Here is a 21,244-nt window from a genome sequence, read left to right on the forward strand (position 1 = left end):
TGGAATCCTAATCTTTAACGGCGTTTAAGCCATAACCTAGAGACTTGTTAGTAATATTTGCGAGCTGTGCAAAGAGTAATAAAGATTCATAGAACAAAGATAACTTTAACAGCCTTCACAACGGTGGCCATTTTAGGAACTGCTGGCGCGTAATTTCGTCTTAAGTCTTCGCTGGAACGTATTGAAGTTCACTAGATACTAAGCGATGACTATGTACATCAGACTGGCGTGCCACGTGTTTCTGACACTGCACCTCTGTAAAGGCCACGCCACTGCGCTTTGTGATGCTTGGACTTTAGCATTACAGTCGCTTGTAGCTATAGTCGAACGCCTCTACAACGAAATGACTTGTATAACGAAGGAATAATTATGTCCCCGCTCTATATTGTGAGCTATGCGGTGCGAGACCTTTACAACGAAGTGTCTTGTAAAACAAATGATTTCGGAGGCCCCGAGCACTGCGTTGTAAAAGCGTTCTACTGTACGCGGAGCCCTGATTTCAGCGTTGGCATCACACTCCAGGAAATGCATTCTGCGATGCCACTGGCGCGTGTAACATACACTCAATGTGACAGCCGCATAAGGCTTCTGCAACAACAATGTCACGTCCGCAAGCGTTACGCTGCGCGTCATCTGCCTTAAGATCCAACAAAAAGCACGCTGTATACAAAACGTTTTCTAGACAAAAAAAAATTACCCTCGGAACTTTCAAATTTTCTCCCATTATGCCCGCATCGCATACGCCGGGCATAGCCCGCGAAGTTATGCTTGAGCTGTGAGCATTACCCTGACGAGAGACAGAGGCACGCAATTCTACCAGCGTCTGTAGTCCCGGGAATCGTACTCGACTTCGAGACCCGGCTGCACCGCAGCCGTTACATATGGCTTCTTCTCGTAGACTGGCCTGAAGCTATGCAGCGCCGCAGCTACGGGTACGGCTGGCTTGAGAACAGGTCCCACTATGGCTGGGCCGTAGACATGGGCAGCATTCACTGCGGGAGTGACCTTAGTAACTACTCCCACAGGCGATGACGGCTGCAGAAGGAACGGCTCCACGGCGGGCGCCGCAGGCAGCGCCACGGGGGCGTTGATGCCGGCTCCGGCAGGACTGGAGGCGGCCGTTCCCGGTTCATTGGTGGAGATGTGGACGCGAAAGCCGTTGTGGTCGGCAACGTACTTGACGAGTCGGACCCGTCCGTCCACGTCGGCGATGCCGTACGAGCCGATCTTGTGGCCCCAAGGGTTGCCGGTCTCCTGGCGGAAAGTGGCGCCGCCGGGGTGTCGCGCCTTATAGCCGAAGTCGTAGTTGCCGGCCACCTGAGCAAATGTACAAGCAAACGCTGACTAGCAAAAACCGTCGATACTGTCGATGTCGAATAGAAAGGAACAGTACAATTCCAGAAGTTCTCGTTAGAAGATAATAAAATTGCTCAACACGGCCTTTCGACTTCCTTGAGCGTCGCTTCCTTAGTTTGAATACTTTGTAAGCACTCTTTATGTTACATAAAACAAACGTTCCGTCGCATGCCTAAATAGAAAAAAAGTTGAATTTTCTATATATGTACATCCCTCGTATACGCGAAAAGCGAACGTATTCGCAAGTTCGTCACTGGTAGGGGGGTTAAAAACGTGCCTGGACCGATTGGGCAGTGCCATTGTGTGGAGGAATGGAACCGCCCCTGTGCTTTCAATGACTGGTGCAGAAAGAACGTGTAAGAACCAGCTTGCACGTACCTTCGGACGAAGATATTCGAAGGCCTCTTCGGGAAGAAGCGAGATTGTTCTAAATATTTGATTCTGCATCAAGCTTCCCGGGCAGTAGAGGGTGCCGCCCGCCTTCATGAGACTAGTGATGTTAATTGTTGCTCTTATACGTACGTAAAATACGCGTAGATAAATACACAGAAGTTCTGAGTGCTTGACACCACAATGTTGTCGTGGCATTGATTTAAGGCATAAAGCGTACAGATTCTGCTTTTTCGACTAATCCGTGTCATGGCGGTCGCACGTTGTTAATGTTTATCGTCGGCAAGGGTCGAAGGGACACCTTAATTTTCTGATTATTGCATTTCGGCCGCGAAATACACTGTGCCTATATCTAAGTCGGACTGCTTTTAAGGCGCACCTATACCAGTGTCCTTGCTTCAGTCCTTGTTCGCAGCGATCGATCAACTTGGTCCTGGCCCTAGTGAAGAAGCTACGATCGGTGTACCAGACACACATGCCTACGGATGACTTTGGCTCTCAGGAGCAACTCTATAAGGCGAGAGATAAACGCAGGCAGTTTTACTGCCAGACGAAACACGCCATCTGGAGTAGCGCAATTCCGAGGCCATTTAAGCCGCAAACGTTTATATGCACCATCCGTCACGTTTCAATGCCAACAGTTATGAGCTCCGTTACAGCGTCAAGTAGATCCGCCAGAAGAGATAACTTCGTAATCCAGCGCCTAATATGCGTCATAATTGATACCTGTCCGTATCGGGACCAACGTTTCTGTCAGGACTGTTTCTAATGGTTTGTTGAGCCAAGGCGTGGTTCCAAAGTCCTTTTCCTAATACAGGACCGGGCGTTTTAACTAAGTATTTGATAGTAAGAGTGGTACGCTTACATCTTGCGAATGATGGCTTGTAGAAGACTCAGTCTCAATGTAACCAGTCACTGGCGCAACGTATCCGGCACGAGCTACAGCCAGCAGAACGGGTAAAACGATGTACTCCTGTTCGAAAGAAGCAAAAAAAGAATGGCACACCACGACGATAGTTAGTCACTGTCAACTTTTCGTCAATTGTCTTTGCTAAAATAAGCTGAGATCAAGCATTCTAAATTCCTAAAATATTGAATTACAACTAAATATCTACGTAAGAATATATCGCTACCAAGCAGCCCGGGGCTCCCTGCAAGGTGTCGATCATGCAGTCAAACGTGAATTTAGAAAGCCTAAGAAAATTAAATTACACACGGTTATTTTAAACTAAATTAAATTACAAACGTTGACGTTCGACGATCCTTGATCAAATCTTTGCGTTTTGTGTCCCGAGGCCGCACCTGGGCAATGGGATGCGTTATATAGGGGAGGCGGATTCGGAATTAATTTTGACTACGTCGGGCACTACTACAACGAGCATCTTTACATTTTAGGCAGGTCGGAATGTTTTCTTCGTGGCCGCGAAATGAACCAATGAATCAGTGCTTAGAAGCAGAATGCCATAAAACGTAAGCAACAGCAGCATGTTCAATATATATGTATATATATTTTTTTCCGTGACAGATACTGACAAGAAGTAATCTAATCTTTTTCGCGTTTTAATAGCATCGCAAACGTGGTGGTATACGACAGTATTTGTGATATGCCGTAAAGAAAGGCTATACCAGGTCAAGGCGGCGCATCCGCTCCAATATTATACGACGATATGCTGTTCAAAAGGAGGTCGAGTGTTCGATTACCGGCCACTGCGGCTGAACTCTGACCAAAGCGGAATTGGAGAACGGTCGTGCACCGAGCTTTGAGCGCAAGTTACAGAAGCCTATGAGGTGGAAATTAATCCGGAGCGCTCCATTCCGTGTTGCCGCGGGTTATAAACGATAGTAGTAAATTTTTGCTTGAAGATCAGTAGCGATTTGTAGGTTTTTTTATGCTGGCAGTGTTGATATTATAGAGAATGTTTTCGGCCGTCACAGATTCAGCGTTTAATGTTGGTTTTGCAGTGTGTCATCTGTGAAGCTGTAACGCAGTACATTGCCCTCCAAAATTATTGGTGCTGTGCAGGGTGCCGCGCGCCACAGAGCGAATCTTGAACACCGTCAATGTTAAACCGACGCCTTAATGGTTACAGCTTTCGTAACTTAAGCAGCGGCGATGTATTTCCGCCTCACCGTATATAGAGCTCGTATGCGAAGCCGACAGGTGTCTCATGAGCATAGCTTTTCATAAAACAACTCTATTGTCTAAAAGTAACACCATGTATAGCAACATCCCCTAAAGCTTTAAAAAACAATAACACTTTTCATAGCAGGTATTGAGCCATCGTACGCCAACTGTCACCTATTAGCCACTTACACGGCCTCGCATCTTGCCACTGCACGCGATATAAAATAACAGCAGCATTCTATACTACGCATGTTTGAACATGCGTAACATAAGACAAACACGCGTTCCACCGCCAACAAGGCGCAGGCAGCTTCCATCTGCGAAGATGAATTGATCTTGTTGAGGTTGTCCGTTTAAATACTACGAAACCACGCTTTGCACACCGGTTTACGTGTTTCGTCGTGCAGCGATCAGCGCTCCGACCGCCTTCCGCGCATCCGGTGGACTCACCTGCATGGCGTAATCCTCAGAGTGACGACGAGCGCCGAGACAGCCGGAGGCGTGATGTTCCGCAGTGTGTTGTTCGGCTTTCGGAGGCGGGAGGCGCCCGCCTTTTATATACGGCTGCGGGAGAGAAAGTGCGACCGACCTGACCTGACCCGCGGTTGACGCGATCGGCGCTGTCGTTCGTCGACGTCGGAGCACGAGCGGCTCTTCTAATTGCGTGACCCACACACGAGCACGGGGACGGCAAAACCCCTGAATCCCGCCATTTGCTGCTTCTCCCGTAGTCAGCGCTCGCACCAACCCTTGTAGGGGGGGGGGGGGGGGGGGGGAGGAGGGAGGGAGCGATGGCAGGGGGTGTTGCTGCAGTTCAGGATAGCCTGGCTAGCTTGGGCAGGTGAGTGTTCCGCCTGAGCTGAGCATCTCATGTTTTGTTAGCAAGGATGTGTCACCACATGTGGATCAAGTCAGTGTCTTAAAAGACGTTTCAATTGTGAATTAAAAGTGAGCTGGGGTCGTTGTTGCTCTCAACTGCTGCAGACCTCCGCCAACAACACTGTCTTTTTGAGGTCCGACAGCATTCATTTGCGTTGCCAGGAGAGTATCCGGCATTTTGCCTGAACTCCTCGAGAAAGAACTGTACGAGCTTCAACAGAGGTTTCATCTCAGCTAGTTGGTTCATGATTACAGTAATGTACAGCCTTAATTCACAGGCAGGACGATCTGTCACATTGCATCTTCTTTGCTCGCTCCACAATTGTGCGGGGTATCCTACAGCAACATAACACTTTGTCCACTATACAGATGTTTAACGTATAATACATTCCTCGCCGAGAGATTCGTTTACTTTAATGTTGCACATGTGAATGCAGCTCTACCCCATAAATGAACCGATAACTGAATGAAAAACATATAGTAGTAGATGCATACAAACCCACAGCAGGCGTATTACAAGAATAGCTTTGTAGCGCCCACGGACGCCGCTACGCGCGGACGCTAAAGGTCGGCGCTCTCGGTCGGCAAGAGAAAAATATGACTAAAATAAAGTTGGGCGGAGCGCGCTCGCGGCGCAACCACGGCACGCGCTAGTCCGTTCTAAGAGAGAGAGAGGGGGGGGGGAGGGAAGGAGGAAGGAAAGGCAGCAAGGTTAACCAGACTGAGTCCACTTTGCTCTCAACTGCTGCTCCTTGCTCCATAGAAAGCGAATCACACTTTTTTGCTCGTAGGCCGTGGACGTGTCAAGCACAACCGGCAGATAAGGCCGGGCCGGTCCAAGAAAGGTCCACCGCTTGGAATACACGTGGGGAGGGTAGTGTCGTTGTAGGAGACTGATAGGCTGGTACCGTGATCCTGGCGCTCAGCTGCAACCTCTCGGTTCGCGACAGCTTCACCCTGAAAAATGACCTCTAAAAGCCGTCAAAATTGCCCTACTCGAATTCGTAGCTTAGGTGGGAGTCTTCAGAAGCATCGTTCAATAAGCGAATAAGAATATACCCTTATTATAAGGAACACGATTGCTCCGGCTTCAGGCAGCCTGGCTTTAGTGCAAGAGTCGTTGCTGTAATTGCTTTTTTACGCCTTTTGTGGCTACACGTCCGCACTCAGAAGGCTTCCTTTAACGGTTCCCTCAATTCGAAATGAAAGGGAGCAGCTACTTGCTGACAGCCTGCAGAAAAGAGAAAACACCACACAGGCTTCCAAAACTTGGTGTTTTAAGAGAAGCACTTAGTCGTTAGGAGAATAATTTTACGCTTTCTGGTTGTATTATTCCTGATAGAATCAGTGTCCCAATAAATCTTCAGGACACTGATGCCCTGAAGGTTTAGGGAAGCCGTGTCTAGCCCATGCCATAGAGACTTGGGTGGAACAACTGGCCTCCAAACACGTCAGGCTAATCCCACGTGCTTCCACACCATCCCCACTCTACTTTGAGAAGGAGCACGCTGCTTGCCGGCTTCCACCGAGCGTGCTCGTTCTAACCGAGGTTCATTGGTGCTTATTAGATTAATTACCACGCAGAGTTTAACCTTAACAGCACCGCAATCGTGCCTGCGAAAAGCCTCTGTAGACACACTTGAGAACCTAACCTCCGGTGACACCCAGAGATGTACAGTACCAATGGACTCATTCACTCGGTAGCCGTTGACCTGTATAAAAATGACATACCACGCAAACAAGGCAAGCACGGCGAGGATGCTCCAGCGCTATCATGAATCCTTGCAAACTGATTGAATACTCAGGGGCTTCGAGATTTCGCAAGGCAAACCAGGCGCACGTTCGTATATTAATCAGTATTTACATACGCTGCGCTCCGTATCTACAAAGTTTTGCAGCCCTACCTTTGTTCACCTACACATGCCAATAATGTTAAAATTACCCGTGCACACACCGAAAACAGGAACGGGTAAGGAGCCGACATGGCACAGCGTAAACGGGCTCTGAATAGCTTACGCCTTAGGAGAATGCTTGAAAGGGGCCAGGTATCACGAAAGCCCAAATCTTCCACGCGATTTCTCTTCGCGTGATCATGACACCTATTAAAGCTATTTGTCGAGGTGACATTTCTAGCTTTCTAGCTGTACCACACGAAGGGGCTCTAACGATGGTAGTATACGTCATTTACTTGAGAAATGGCGCAGGAAGTGGGCTGGACCCTCCATTTTTCCATGATTGGAATTCAGGACGAGCGATCTATTAGACGCATTTCCTTGTTGGCTGTCGTCCGAGTTCTACGAACGCAGCCTTCCACACCCCGATCGCCCATCAATATTTTGCATCGGTGCTTAGGGAGGGCGTGAAGGAACATGTGGCATATGACGCTACGCCATTTTAAATCCCTCGAGATTCTTGTCCTTGTGTTTTTCATTTTCAGGCCACAGAATCTTGATAACGTGGTTCATTTACTTATTCATGAAGCTCTATCCTTCGCAGTGGCACTTAACCTCATATCGAATAATCGGTTAACGGCAAATGTCATTAATCATTAAGGTATAAAGAGCTGTACAATATTTATTGAATACTGTCCCCTTCCAGTTAGCAATTAGGCACACCTTGCTTGATTGATTATATTCGTACTGAGAAACCATGGACAAGCGCAACCTTGACATGAGTCAAATATATCTAGTTGCCGTTATTGTATTCAGTCCAACGGTAAAATGCCTCCTTTTACTGCCCAAGGAAGAAAAATGCGATCTTGGCTAAGTGGACATGGAGTAGCCGGAATTACTTGCATAATCTTCAAGTCTCCTTTGCAAATGTTTTCTCTCTTAAAATAACCTTCAGTATATCTGAGAAGAGGTGGTGAGGTATGTCACGAGACCAACCTTGTACACGTTACAGAAAAAAAAGTGGCTGAATACAATTAGAATTACTTCTTTCAAAAATGTTATTGATTCAGTTCCGCAAAACTGCCCCACGAAATTATTTGAGCAGTTATTAAAATGTTATCAATTATTTGAACCTTAACTTTCTTTCTGCTGTTATTAATATTGCTCAAATACAGTAAATACGAGGGCAAATCAGAAAGTATCTGCCCCTATATTTTAATAGCCAAAATAAGGCACATTCAGGTAATTAGAAATATACGTACTATTTTACGTATCTTACACTACTTTCCACATAGCCACCACAATTGGATCAGACATTTGACCCATCGTACCTCTAAATTTGAGATGCCCCTGTGGTGGAATTCGTCCCGCTGACTGTGGAGCCACCATCAGACTGCTGTCTTGGCTTCATCGTTGCACGTGAATCGCGTAGACCACTTCACACTTCTCAAAGCGAGGCGCCTTTCCCCATGCGTTAGCTGCATTTACCTGTGGACTTCGATGGGCGTTCGCCCCTTGCTCCCTAGAAAGCGAATCACACTTCGTTGCTTGTACGCCGTGGACGTGTGAAGCACAACCGGCAGATAAGGTCAGGCCGGTCCAAGAAAGGTCCACCGCTTGGAATTGATATGTTGACTTCGCATTCACAGCCGTAACTTGGCTAAGCAAATAGCGGCAAAGACTTTCCGATTCACCCTCGTAGAACAGCTCGCCCTTCTATTCCGATGTGTCCTCTGCATTCGATGCCCGCGCTAGTAAGATACGCTGTGTGGTAACGCGCGAACACTTTGCTCACAAGACTGTGGTTACAGAATGCCACGATGCGTTCGGTTCTCTACGATGCGCAGAACTTAACTTCTGCTGGGGCTAGAGAAAGCCATTCCCGATGGCGCGAGTGAAAACTGAAAAATCGTATGTAGGTGCATGATTTCCTGGCAGTAAGATATAAGGTGGCCATCGCCATCGAACCATTGACGCACCATTTCAATCTGTCGGTTAACATCTGGTGGACCTCCCTTGGCGCCCTTCAGTCGTCACCCATTTAGACTTACGCAACTAATTAATACCGACCGCAGCAAACGCGTTCACGTTCCTTTAAAAGGTGACCGCATTTGCAATGCAATTTAATGTAAAACTGCCTGCTCAGCCCCTGAGATACTGTTCCTGTGTTATTACAATCACACAAAAAAATGTGTACAAGAGTCACGCAATACCAAGCAGATAGAAACATATTCGTTAAACGACCAGAAACTTCTGCTTATGTCAGAGAAGTAATAGTCTACACTAAGAGAAGAAATAAGCAGCATATATGGGCCGCCTGTAAGCGCTTCTAGGAGAGATGGAGAGAGAAAGAAAGATGTATTATAAGAGAAAAGCTCAGAGGTGGAACATCCAAGAGAAATGTGCAAATCTGCAACCCTGGCAGGATCAGCTGATTGAGGTGTAGCCGCAGTACGCTGATTGTGAGTACGGGGTAACCCGTCTACATGTTTTCACCTATTTGGATTCGGTAATTCCTACCTAATTTAAGTACTCAAAGCTGCGTCGCCTGGAAAAACTAGTGAAAATGTAACTGGTTACACGTTATTGGTTACTGAAAAATGTATCAACTTACAGTGAGCGTTACTGAGTAAACAAAGCAATTGTGAAATTACAATTACATTACCAAAAAAGTAATTAATTACTTGCAATTCATTACGTTTAAGTCCGCGCGATACAGAGAGCCGAAACTGACCTCGAGGCTTGGCGCATGGACTAAAGAAGTAATTGTGGACCCCTTATAACACCTGCCACCTTTAACTAACGCAATGAGAGGTGACGCACATGTCCAAGGCTACAATCTTCTGATCTACCCCTGATTAGCGTTTGTCTTCAGTGGCAGTACTCGAGTGATCTGGCGGCTCGCTTGGCATTGTTAGCTTTCACCTAAGTCACATTGCATAAATTCTCGCTTAATCTGTGCGCAGCAGACGACTGTTATTTTGTGTGGCATTATGATTAGGTTACACTTTTGCCTGCAGTAGCCATTCTTTATAGACGAACTGAATACCATGACACCATATAGTGGCCGTGACATTGCTGCCAAGTTCTTCATACGCAAGAAAGGTCTAAAGCAAGCTTGTCTGGCATAAACTATAAACGCGTTCAGGAAATTTATCCTTCGTAAGAGTGTTTTATCATTGGCCAGCGTTCAGCCTACCACACCACACGATCGCGATCATCGTGATAACGACACCATAGGGGCAGCAGTGGCCATATATGGCGTTTCGGGAATATGAACTGGGACAAGTAACTGAGATTTCAGCTGAGAATGGTACGCTCTATTTGCCAGTTTGAACAGAGGTTTTCAATGTAATACTCTACCCTCTTGGCACAGCAGTGTGCGCTGCCACAAAGGCCCCTTTGTTTGCAAGCAAGCAGCTGTACTGCAGTTCAAGGTTTGGTACATTAAAAGCAGACGCAACATTGTTATAGTGTAATCGTATGCGCAATTTAGCTGACTCGTATGCCAGGTTAAAGCACAGGCTAAGCTGCTACATGCACTAAATTTCTTTTCTAAACCGAGTCAAACCACGAGTGCGTCATCTTCTGGGCCATTTGCCCTTTGAAAAGCACGATCTGGGTTGATATAATTCTAAACAACCCTGACACCTTCTATCGTTGTTTCTCATGGCAAATGTGTTCCTGCATGCCTTCAGATGGTGCGATGAACACCTTGATGCTTACGTAACCATAACAAACACTGTACGGAGATAAACCAGCTTGATGGTCCGCTTTAGTGTTTAAATAACACTCGAACGCTTCAATTTCCACAGCGACAAGACATCTTTTTATTCAAAACAAGCACGACACACACTACTCGGCGAACACATGGAAGCAAACGATGAGCGAAATTGAGCAGCATTAAAGCAACAGACAAAGAGTGCGCTTAGGAACGTGAGACTTTGCACAAAAGTGGGCCAGAGAACGAGAGACCATCGAGGAGTGAGAAACAACGGCGACGAAGCACCAGTGCGAACAATAAAAAACAACACTAACTAAAGGTGAGTTGAAGCCACAATTAACTACTATCCTTCTTTGTTACATAACTTAATAATGCTTAACGAAGCCGTGGCCGCCGTGGCCGTGGTGTCCGTAACCGCCGTAACCGCCATAACCGCCGTAGGCTCCGCCGAAGCCAGCTCCGTAGCCACCTCCGAAGCCAGTTCCGGGGATGGCAGCACCGAAGACGTGGGCCGCCTTGGTGGCTCCCGCACCGATGCCGGCTCCGGCACCGAGGTATCCTCCGGCTCCGTATCCAGCGCCTCCGAGGTAGGCTCCACCTCCGTACGCTCCGGCTCCGTAGCCTCCGGCGCCGTAGCCTCCGTAGGCGCCATCATGGTGTCCGGCGGGAACGTGGAGGATCGGGGCGTTGATGCCAGCGGAGGCGGGCGAGGATGGAGCGGTGCCGGGCTCGTTCGTGGACACAGCAGCGCGGAAGCCCGCGCCGTCAGCGACGTACTTGACGGTGCGCCAGCGGCCGTCGGCGCCACGCAGGCTGTACGAGCCCCGCTTGTTGCCCACGCCGTCACCGGACTCCCAACGGGAGGTGCCGCCCGTGGCGTGGTTCTCGTTGTAGCCGAAGCTGTAGGCACCGGAGATCTGTTTTGATGGCGGATGAACGGGGTGGAGGAAAATAAAGGCTGTGCATAAAGTGGAAACAGGAGTTCCTAACCGTCCCACTCTCCCGCGATGTGGTCCCGCTACCTTTAGTTGTCTTTCTTCTTAATCTAGCAATTAAAGAGCTGATGATACCGTGGCTGGTACGTTCACATTAACTGAAGCTAAAACGAGGAGATAGGCTTTATCCACCAATATCGTGTTACGTAGTTGACCCTAGTGCTCCGTGTTAAAGGGCACAAAGTTCTGTGCTTGAAAGCAGCTATACGAAGAAGCTGCCGCGTGTCAATACACTATTCTGAGTATTTGTTGTCGCCATATAAACAACAAGGAAGATGGGGTCCTAAAGCGCTAACAATGAGTATATGTGGTATGATGCTCACGTCCTGAGAGCGATGCTGGCTGGAAGTTCCACCGTGGCCGCCCCCGACGAAACCGGCGTGAGCGGCGGCGCAGGCAATGGCGAGAACAATGAGGACCTGAAGGGAGCGTCAAAGCAAGGTTGGTAAAAAGTTCAAACGGTGTGAGAGAAATATTTTTGGGGGTTATTCAGACCATTTCTCACTAGTTCCTCTTCAAAAATGTGCGCTGTTGCGCTTGTCCTATCGTTCAATAATGACGCGGCGTCTTCCTCGTCTTGATTTTTTAATAAACTAATCTCTAGCTAAATTTCGAATCACCACCGCGCTCCATTTTATATGAGGCAAATTAACGGCACAGTGCTGCATCTAGGTGCAGCTATCGAAGCTAACGCCTATGCCAAGTTGGCCTAGATACTCACGGCTGAAATCTTAACCAATAAGCCCACCAGTACTATTTCCGGTAGCATTAAGTATTGTTGGCTGGATAGTCACTAATATGGTCACTAGCACCTCCAGCAATGTTATACTCTTTCTACATCTAACAAATCTGCATAATTCTCTCATATTAGGAGCCGTAGTAATACCGCACCATTGCCTAAACAATGAATTATATGCTTATTAGACGTCTACTTTATGAACTAGTCAGTTCAAGATGAGCTTGGAATTGACTGCCCAGCATAGCTTTCAATCTGCTGCATTTTTACAGTGCACTGCAGGTGCTTCCTGCAATAGATTCTACGGAAGGAAATGCGGATTTCTACGGGAGGCTGCACAGGGAGCAAGCCGTGGTAGGAGCAGCCGTCGTAGCCGGCCGCCTGCCCAAGCACGTCGTTCTCACCTTCATAGCTGGTGGTCGGTGGTGTGTGTGCTGGTACTCCACAGGACTTCTTCGACTCAACTCTGAGATGGCTGAGCGAGTTCTGATGTCTCTGTCCGGGCGGCGGCCGCCCTTATATACCGGCGATGCCGGGTGGCGAACGCGCAGTGCCTCACAAGCAGAGGTCCAGCCAGGCTGTCAAGACCTGCGATGGGAGCCCCCCACCCCCCCCCCCCCCCCCGCCTGGCGGACCGCACCACGTGACACAATCCGTAGCGCGGACAGCGTGCATACAACAACCACACCAACATTGCCTCCCCCGCCCCCCCCCACCTTCTACGCAACCCAATCCCCCAACGCAACGCTGACACACCGGTTCACTTTCTTTGTACGCGCGTCCAGTCTCAGCGGACGGCGGAAAGGAGTGATTCCGCCGCGCCACGAGCTAGCACGCGCTGCGTGCGATCCAGTTCGCGGGGCCAAGAGCAGCAGATGACGAAGAATAGGACCCTGTGATGTCTGTCTGTGCGTGCGCGTCTGGCCGCTGAGCCGCGCTGCTGATGACAGAGGCGGCAGCGGAATTCGCTGCCGCGCTGGGCTTCCTTTGTGTTCCCCGAGCGCCGAGACCGCCCCCAAGGACAGCCCCAGAAGTCATCGGAAGCTGCCGAGGGCGCCGTTGTTGTTCGCGAAGGGCCGCCGCCTTCCGCTCTTCGCCTCCTTGATCGGTGTCCAGGTTAAACTAATAACGAGTTTTCTACAGCTCCGCCGTCACCGCCGGTCGAGCTGCCGTGGCATGCTATGAAAAAAAAAAAAAGCGTCCGGGCTGCCCGCTCGGCGCCCACAGCGGCCGCAGTTCCACGGCGTTGGTCGCCTCCGTTTCTTCAGTACTTTCTGCAACGTCGCGCGCAGGGCTAGTTGGCTTTTCGCTTCGCATTTCTTTTTTCTCCCTGTCGTTTCTTTCTATATTTCAGTCCCCGCGACATTCGCTGCGCTGATTTCACCCCATGGGCGCTCAGATCTGCACGTACCCCCGCGTAGCCTTCTTTAGTATTGATATTTCTTGTCATGTCGTTTCAATTGCTCATTCTCATATTTGCCGCGGTTGTCGCGTTGCGTGGCGTGCTTCAGGAGCACGCTAAAGAGCGGAAGAAGGTAAGAGCGAAGTCGCCGCCGGCCAGTGGACACACGGCTTTGGGTAGTGTGTGACTCCTTTGTGTCAACCGGACGGAGGTGGCCGGAAAGTTTGCGTGCTCCGTTTGCCCCGTCCACCTCCGTGATCTGAGAATATGCAGGTCAGGTTTCAAATGCCTGACCATTTTTCTGCCTGCTCTCTTTCCCGTTCCCAGGCAAGTCCGGCACGCCATCGGCGAACTCTCAATTCAGCTGCATGCCAGGAATCTGCTCTGTACATAAAATGTCATCGCGAAGCCTTCAAACAGCACAGCGGACCACTAAAGTTTCAAGTCATAACTGGCACTAATCCTGGCAGTGCTAACGTATTATTATTTGTATATGTCAGGCAATCAGTACAGAAATGGCATTTTAACCTTTTATCATTTTCTAACATCTCTTTCTTTTTCATATCCACGTTCGCTTGTGCTGTTACTATTCTCAAAAGTATTGTTTCATATTTCAAAGACTTATTTTACATGACCCTCCTATACTCCTGCGTAGGACTGGTAGTATGTGAAATAACTAGAACGGAAAAAATAATTAGAAACAGCCCTATTCCAACTTGCCTAAATCAAACTACATTTTGCTGCGTGGACGCGAACAAAATAGGCGACATGCAATTTCTTCCCATTAGCTCCCAGTGGAAATGAAAAAGGCGTTGTGCAGAACGATGGATTCCGCAGGTGCTTAGTAGCCCTGTGGAATGGTAAGTGCGCTGCCTCTCTAGAACTGAAGTTTTGTATTAGAAGAATGATACAAAATCCTAAACAAGATAGACGACGAGCATTATCGAGAAAGAAGCTGTTCTCCTTTCTCAGCTTTACAAAATATTATACACACATAACAAAATGGCGTTGCAATATATCTCTGCACGAATTTGTGCTTTGAAGGAAACTTGCGAAATAACAATATAATGATATGGTTACCTAGTTTACTTGGGCCTGATCTAAAAAAAAAACATTGTTTATCTTGTTTGTAGAGCAGCGGCAGATATATATCGTCTTCACTGTAAAACTTGTGCATGGCGAATTTAGTGCTCAGGTACCCAGCACTATATATAGACTTGGAAGTAAGGCGCCTCAAAGGGGTTGTAAAAAAACAATTGAAAATGACAGCGTTTTGCTGAAGCTCTTCTCAGAGGGTGCTGAATAATACGCGGAGCCGACGTGCTGTCACGATCTAGCACAACTGCTGCTGTGAAATTAAACAAGGACCTAGAAGCCTCCGGGCACCTCGCAACGCAGGCGTGATGAGAATGGCTACCAGCAGCGTCACAGACGAGTTGGTACTCCACGGTGCACAAAATGAGACCGAAGAAGAGGAAGCCATAGACGTTGGTAGCCGGAGATTCACTGTCCGTTTTGAAAAGATCGCAGAGAGCACGACGACGTGTATGCGCATGGCTGCACAACACGAACGCTAGTGTTAGTGTGCATAACACTTATTCCATTAGCGAGAGGCAGAAGGCAGCCATGAGGCCACTCTGGCTTCGCTACTGAGCCGATTGAGTGGCGGGGCGTTCTTTGGCTTCGTCACTTCTTGCGTTCAAACACACTGTGCGTCCATGGAGACCTTCTAATCCTCCACTTTCGGCCACGCATGCGTCAGATGCATGACAACAGGACGGCGGCGGCTGCGCCGATAGCTTGAACGTGCCTGGAGTGCGCGTTAGATTGCCACCATGTACGTGAAAAACCAGCGATTCAGACAACTAATTTCGGGTAATTTCTCTTACGTTAACAATCCAACGCATCAAAGAGGAAGAACTAGCAATCAACTTGGCACTGTCAATGGAAGCGAGATGTAATGAAAAAAAGTACTTCATAATTTCTTTATATTCTTTAGGCAAGCATCCCCAAATATACTAACAAGTGTAACATTGGAGAACAGTGGATTGGCTTTAGTTGGCATTGATTCATAATTACTACAGCTTAAATAACGAAGGCAAAGGAGGGTCACGAAACAACAGGACCATACGCTATGAGCTCACTTTTTAAAAGCGAAGTTTTCTTTGCGAACCTCGCCGGGTTTCCTGACCGTGGGTGTAGTGGCATGGCTGTTCTAGAGCCGAACAGGCCAACCAATCACAGCTAAGAACAAGCGCGCCCGATGTCACTGCCACGGGGTTTATTGCAACACCACCAGATGGCGCTCGCCTCCGTGCATCCGCGGCAGCGGCGGCCGTACGGGGGAAAGAAAAAAAAGTATCCATAAACATACCCCCAAATTTCAGTTATCCCACCCCCAAATTTCATCTTACCACCCCCCCCCCCCCCAAATTTCAAGTTTGCTCAGCCCCAAATTTCAAGTTGCCCCACCCCCCAATATCAGTTGGACTATCCCCAGAGTTCAAGTTGGCCCACCTCAAGATTAAGTTGGCCCACCCCCAAATTTAACTTCACGCACTCCCGAATTTCAAGTTGCCACACCCAAAATTCTGGCTGAACCCCAAATTTCAAGTTGACCCAACCTTAAATAGAACGTTTTCCCACCTCCAAATTTAAATTTGCCCACTTCAAAATTTCAAGTGGCCACACCGCAAAATTTCAGTTGGGCCACCCCCAAATTGCAGTCGGGCGACCCACAAGTTTCAATATGGCCTACTTCCATTATAGGCTTGCCCATGCATTTTCTAAGAAGTCCTATGTATGGGTATTTCCTTCGGTCATTTTTTTATGCGCAAGCGCAACTGGCCAGCTCGTGAAATCGGCGGTGTCTGTCTGAAGCCGCGAAGCAAGCGAACGAGGAAAGCGCCTGGAGGTGAAGATAATCGCGCACCAGGGAAAGTGCTAACTGAGCGCACGGCTAAATAACCCCACCTAGAGGAAGGTGTAGGTTACGTTTAGCGAAGTGGGGATGAAGAAACGAGGCGAAGCGTCGCGGAGGAGGAAGGTGGGCGGAGGCGCGCTGGGTTGACCTCCTCTGGCAGTTGCTACATGTTTTCTTTGCGATGCATAGGTACCATATTCGTTTCGTGATAACGGCGTTCTCGCGTGCCATACGTTGTGTGTGCGAGTAAAAGCGTGCAATAGTGAGGCGACGATGGCGGCTCAATCTCGTGCGCAAGGGGAGGAAGCGCGCCGTATTCCGCCGCGCGCATGGCACAGGGAAAGAGGAGAGAGAAAAGCGTTGTACTTCGGACACGCGCGGTCGCGTGGGCTTCATCTTGAGAGGGATCTGCTTTGGGGCGCAGTCTAGTTGGGCTGATGGCTCGAAGCTTTGCGTACGCTGTGTTCTCAATACTCAGTTTACGTTGGAGCGATAAACAGCACGAAGGTGACTTAACTCGCTGCAGCTGCCGCTTTTCCTCACGCGAGCGTTTTGACAGCGAGTGTCCGCGGTCAGCGAGTGTGAAGTGTTTATGTGTGCCGGTGCCTGCTGACACCATGCTAGGTAATTTTAATACTAAGCGAATGCTTACAACGGGGCGTTCTACTCCGGCGGCTTCTGTGTATAGCGTGGCCACGCGAGCCCTGCCTTGAATACCATCTGCGATGCGGACAGTGTAGGCGTCTAGGGGCGCCGAGGGCCGGTAGCGTCGCATGCGTTACAGCACCTATACGCTTGCGCGCCACCCGTGTTCACGAATTGAAACGTCACTACATTTTCTTTTCAATTGTTCCTTATCGCTTATAAGGTTGCCAATCCTGCATATTTACCTTACTATAACGATTTATTTCTTAAGTTCGTAAATTACGCAAGTTTGTGCAGGCACAAGTCATTACACATGTGGCGTGGCGGATAGATTTCGCTGGGGCACTCGACAAACAAAAACGCCAGGGCGCCTCGCGATCGGTATTAAGCGCGCGTCTCGCGTTTGACGGCCTGCTAAATGGGCTGTCTGCCCGCTCCGCCTGCTTTGTCGGTGGGGGCGCTGATTGCCAAGAGAAATGTGAACATGCTTGCCGCTCTAAACAATGGGAGCACACAAACTCGTGGTTCGATTCGTTAGGCACGCACACAAAGCTTCGCTGTGCGTAGATTTGAACTCCTTGGATCTTCTGCATTTTTTTATTGGAAACGAGCGTTTCACAGACACCTAGCTTCTTCTCACGCATGAAGGTCATAATAAATGTACGCCTGAAGTTATCTCATTGAAGCATTTGCTCCTAATGAGTACCGAAAACTAGCGTCAGACCAAGGACGGGACCAGTTTACCCAGAGGAAACCTAAGCACTTCTTGTGAATTGTCAGTGCGAGTTACGGACCTTCGAGTTACGAACTCCTCCCCTGTAAGCGAGCACGTTGAGACGCTTGGCTCGTTTTGATTTGGCTTTACCGAGGCGCAATTACAGCGCAGGCGAGATGTTTCGCGGACAACGCAGGCTTCCGAGAGGGAGCGCGAGAGTGACGTGGCGTCGCAGTGATGCCCTCTCCCCTCCCACAATAACGCGGCAGCAGGTGTTCCCTTTGGCCCGCTCTGCTCCTTCGAGGCTAGTCGAGGCCCGGTCCAGCGAGCGCCAGCCAGTTTGGCGCGCCTGACGTGGTCGCGCAGCCAATGGGAAGTTTTTCTGCTGCAGACGCCGCCTAAAGATTAAATGATGGGGTTTTACGTGCCCAAACCACTTTCCTATTATAGGCACGCCGTAGTGGAGGAGTCCGGAAATTTCTACCACCTGGGGCTCTTTAACGTGCGCCTAAATCTAAGTACACGGGTGTTTTCGCATTTCGCCCCCATCGAAATGCGGCCGCCGTGGCCGGGATTCGATCCCACGACCTTGTGCTCAGCAACCTAACACCACAGCCACTGAGCAACCACGGCGGGTTACAGACGCCGACTCCTTTTTCGCTCAACGGGCCATTGATCGACTGGCCGCCCGAGGCACTTTGCACGTATTCGCGGGCTTCTTTCACGCTCGGAAAAACATCTTTATGTAGCACGTATTTAGTAGCAGAACGCAGTATCCGGAGTTTTTTATGCTGCGATACAATTTTCTCATTGACACTTTTAATCTAATTAAAATTTTTGGGTAGTTGATTAATTATTTGAGACGAATGATGTAATTTGACGGAATGCAAAAAAAATAATAATTTGTGTATCTTCAAGCGACGGCAAGTAACATTACTTTGGTTCTGTCCAGCTACGTGGCATTTGAATATATTTAAATCTTGGTGCATTATAGTTGGGACAACCTGTATAAAAGCCGGCGTAGAAAAGAAAATCGCATTATACTGCACACATCCAAGTAGATTTATCACTTATTGTGCTACTCGGGTACTGATTGCTTCAGCTGCTGTTCGGGAGACAGGGGACGTTCACTCTTCTGGTGGAATTATCCCGTTTTAACTCGTCAGATATACAGTGATCGTTCTTTCTGTCACCGTCTCTCTAAATAATTAGCGTTAGCAAGGTTTCAATTGTTGTCGATCAGAATTGTTTTTGAATAATCTAATACCGCTACTGGACAGACTTCACTGTTACCTCACTGTGCAGCTGTTTCGCGAGCACCAGTGACGTAAATTGCCAGCTATAAGAGGCCGTATAAGAAACGGCGCCCTTTCTTTATTTCACCTGAAGGCCACGTAAAGGTCGCCGTGCACTAGGCCCTTGACAGCTATTACCGGGCGAGGTCAATATCTTGCTGTCGCGGCCTCCGTAGGTCGTTTTGCGGGGGTTTGCGTAGAGACCTTGCGGTTGCCTTAGGCTTCGTTAACCGACAACTCAGACGCCCCTTCTCGTCGGAACTCTTGACACGGAAAGACCACATAAGCATTAGAGTACCAGCCTCATTTTAGAACAACACTGGGACACAGGCGCAGGAAGCCGAAGTTCCATGACCTAGTCCAGCGACCCGTCGCACTAGTTCAATGTCTATGGAGTTCTGCAGTCCAGTCTGAGGCCGCGGGCCTGATTATCGGCTGCGACGTCCGCATTCCAGTGGCGTCGGAATGCAAGGACTTAGATATAGGTGCACGTAAGGAAGTCCGGCTGGTCGAAATTAATACGGGGCCCACCACTACGGCGTTTTTCGTAAACCACTGTACAATTTCGAGACGTCCAATCCATAATCTTGATTCTTGAATACAGTCTAGCGACCCACGAAGAGAGCTCTAAAATATATTGGAATGCAAGAGATTTCGAATATTTGAGCACTCATGAATAAAAGCATACAGAGCATTCGAGTCAATCTCGCGGCAAAGTCTGTGCGCAGGTTAGGTTGTTCTTGCCTCCTATCAGAAATATTGTCGCAACGGCTATGAAAAGCTGTTACCTAAGGCACCTTAGCGCCGATTTCTAAAATTGCGCGTGCCGATTGTGTGGACAGGTGACGGAGACGTGGACTGCGCCGACCCACAGACGTTTGAATCGGCGGCGCACTCCATCACCCCCTCGCGCTCGTCACCTTGAGACCGGAATTCGAAACTCTTGGCCCCTGAAAAGCGGGCTCTCCCTTTTGTACGTCTGAACTATTATTGCCTCAGCAGCGATGCACTTTGAGAACAGGTTCTTGCCCGCACCGCATTCGACGCCTAATATCCTCGCTGTGCGAGGAGGTGTTGCAAATGTGATCCAAGTAGACAGTGTTGAGGATGTCTGTAAAAGCGTCGCTAGAAAAGAGGTGGTGAATAGCGGATAGATAAGGCGCACTGTTCAGAGATAATTGATGCAGTGTATAGTAGCTTTCTTAGGATTGAGCGCGACCTTCCTGTCACTCCCTTTTGACACTACACCTACAGCGTCCTATTTGTTTTAATTTCCGTGCATACAGGAAACGAGAAGAACGCCTGCGCTCTATTGAGACTGTGAGATGGTTTTTCATTAAGAAGGGTTACCTTTAAGCTAGAACTTAGTGAAAGACTCAGAAGTTCGAAAAAGCCTTATAAATTTTAGGCTTCAATTACAAGGGTAAGGCCGGAGGGTTTTCTGCTATCGTATTCATTATTTGGGAGAAACACAGAAAGATTATTCTCAACTCACCTTAAAGTGTCGACGTTTAAAATATGCTCTAAGTTCCGATATTTCCAACCTTTTTTTTTCTTTCATTCTTTTTTCAGCCGATTGGGTTTGCTTTTTGAAAAGCAGGTGTCAAGAAGGACAAGCATGATCTCTCATACTGACCGTGGAAGTCTTGAAGAATACAGGTGTTTGTCTACTTCACTTTTTGTGGCATCCTAGGCCATGTTTTTCTTCTCATGTATACGTAGCGGTTAATATTACTTCATGCCTCGCAATATCTATACACCTGTCATTGGTGAATACTGCTGTCAAACTTACGGAGTCGTAACAGTTTCAGAAACCGAAGTGACATTGTAAAATACATATACCTTATTTCTCACAAAGTCGTTTCGCTTTTTGAAACTGTGAATATAACGGCGGTATGTTGTCTCAGACAGGTGTAAATTTATTACGAGGCGCGCACCAAGGCAGAAATGCACGCAGCCGAACTGCCAGTGCAGAAGCGCTGACTTTTACTTCAGCACCCTTGCATCCTCCGCCGTGGCCAACTGTCCCGTCGCGCCACCCACACTGCGCCGGCAAATGCGGCACGCCGCATTTCTCGCCTGGGTCACGTTCGAAGGGGCGCGCGCGAGCGGCGATAACTGGCACACCGAAGCCGGCACCTTTGGCTCGGGTCGTCAAGAAGACCGG

The 21,244-nt window shown here is 48.6% G+C and overlaps 1 protein-coding gene across 1 annotated transcript; it reads right to left on the minus strand.

The window, feature by feature from the left end:
* Nucleotides 1–237: 237 nt before the first annotated feature.
* LOC126523041 (uncharacterized) lies at nucleotides 238–12,616 on the minus strand. The gene is made up of 7 exons (XM_055066673.2): nucleotides 12,502–12,616; nucleotides 11,685–11,780; nucleotides 10,747–11,283; nucleotides 6,390–6,462; nucleotides 4,322–4,590; nucleotides 2,612–2,719; nucleotides 238–1,317 (listed from the first exon to the last, which is right to left on the minus strand). Exons 1-7 carry the CDS (start codon nucleotides 12,505–12,507, stop codon nucleotides 814–816), a joined length of 1,593 nt encoding a protein of 530 aa, XP_054922648.1. The 5' UTR covers nucleotides 12,508–12,616; the 3' UTR covers nucleotides 238–813.
* Nucleotides 12,617–21,244: the final 8,628 nt, after the last annotated feature.

The sequence above is a fragment of the Dermacentor andersoni genome, chromosome 6 (assembly GCF_023375885.2).
Source record: "Dermacentor andersoni chromosome 6, qqDerAnde1_hic_scaffold, whole genome shotgun sequence".
In the NCBI taxonomy this organism is placed as follows: Eukaryota; Metazoa; Arthropoda; class Arachnida; order Ixodida; family Ixodidae; genus Dermacentor; species Dermacentor andersoni.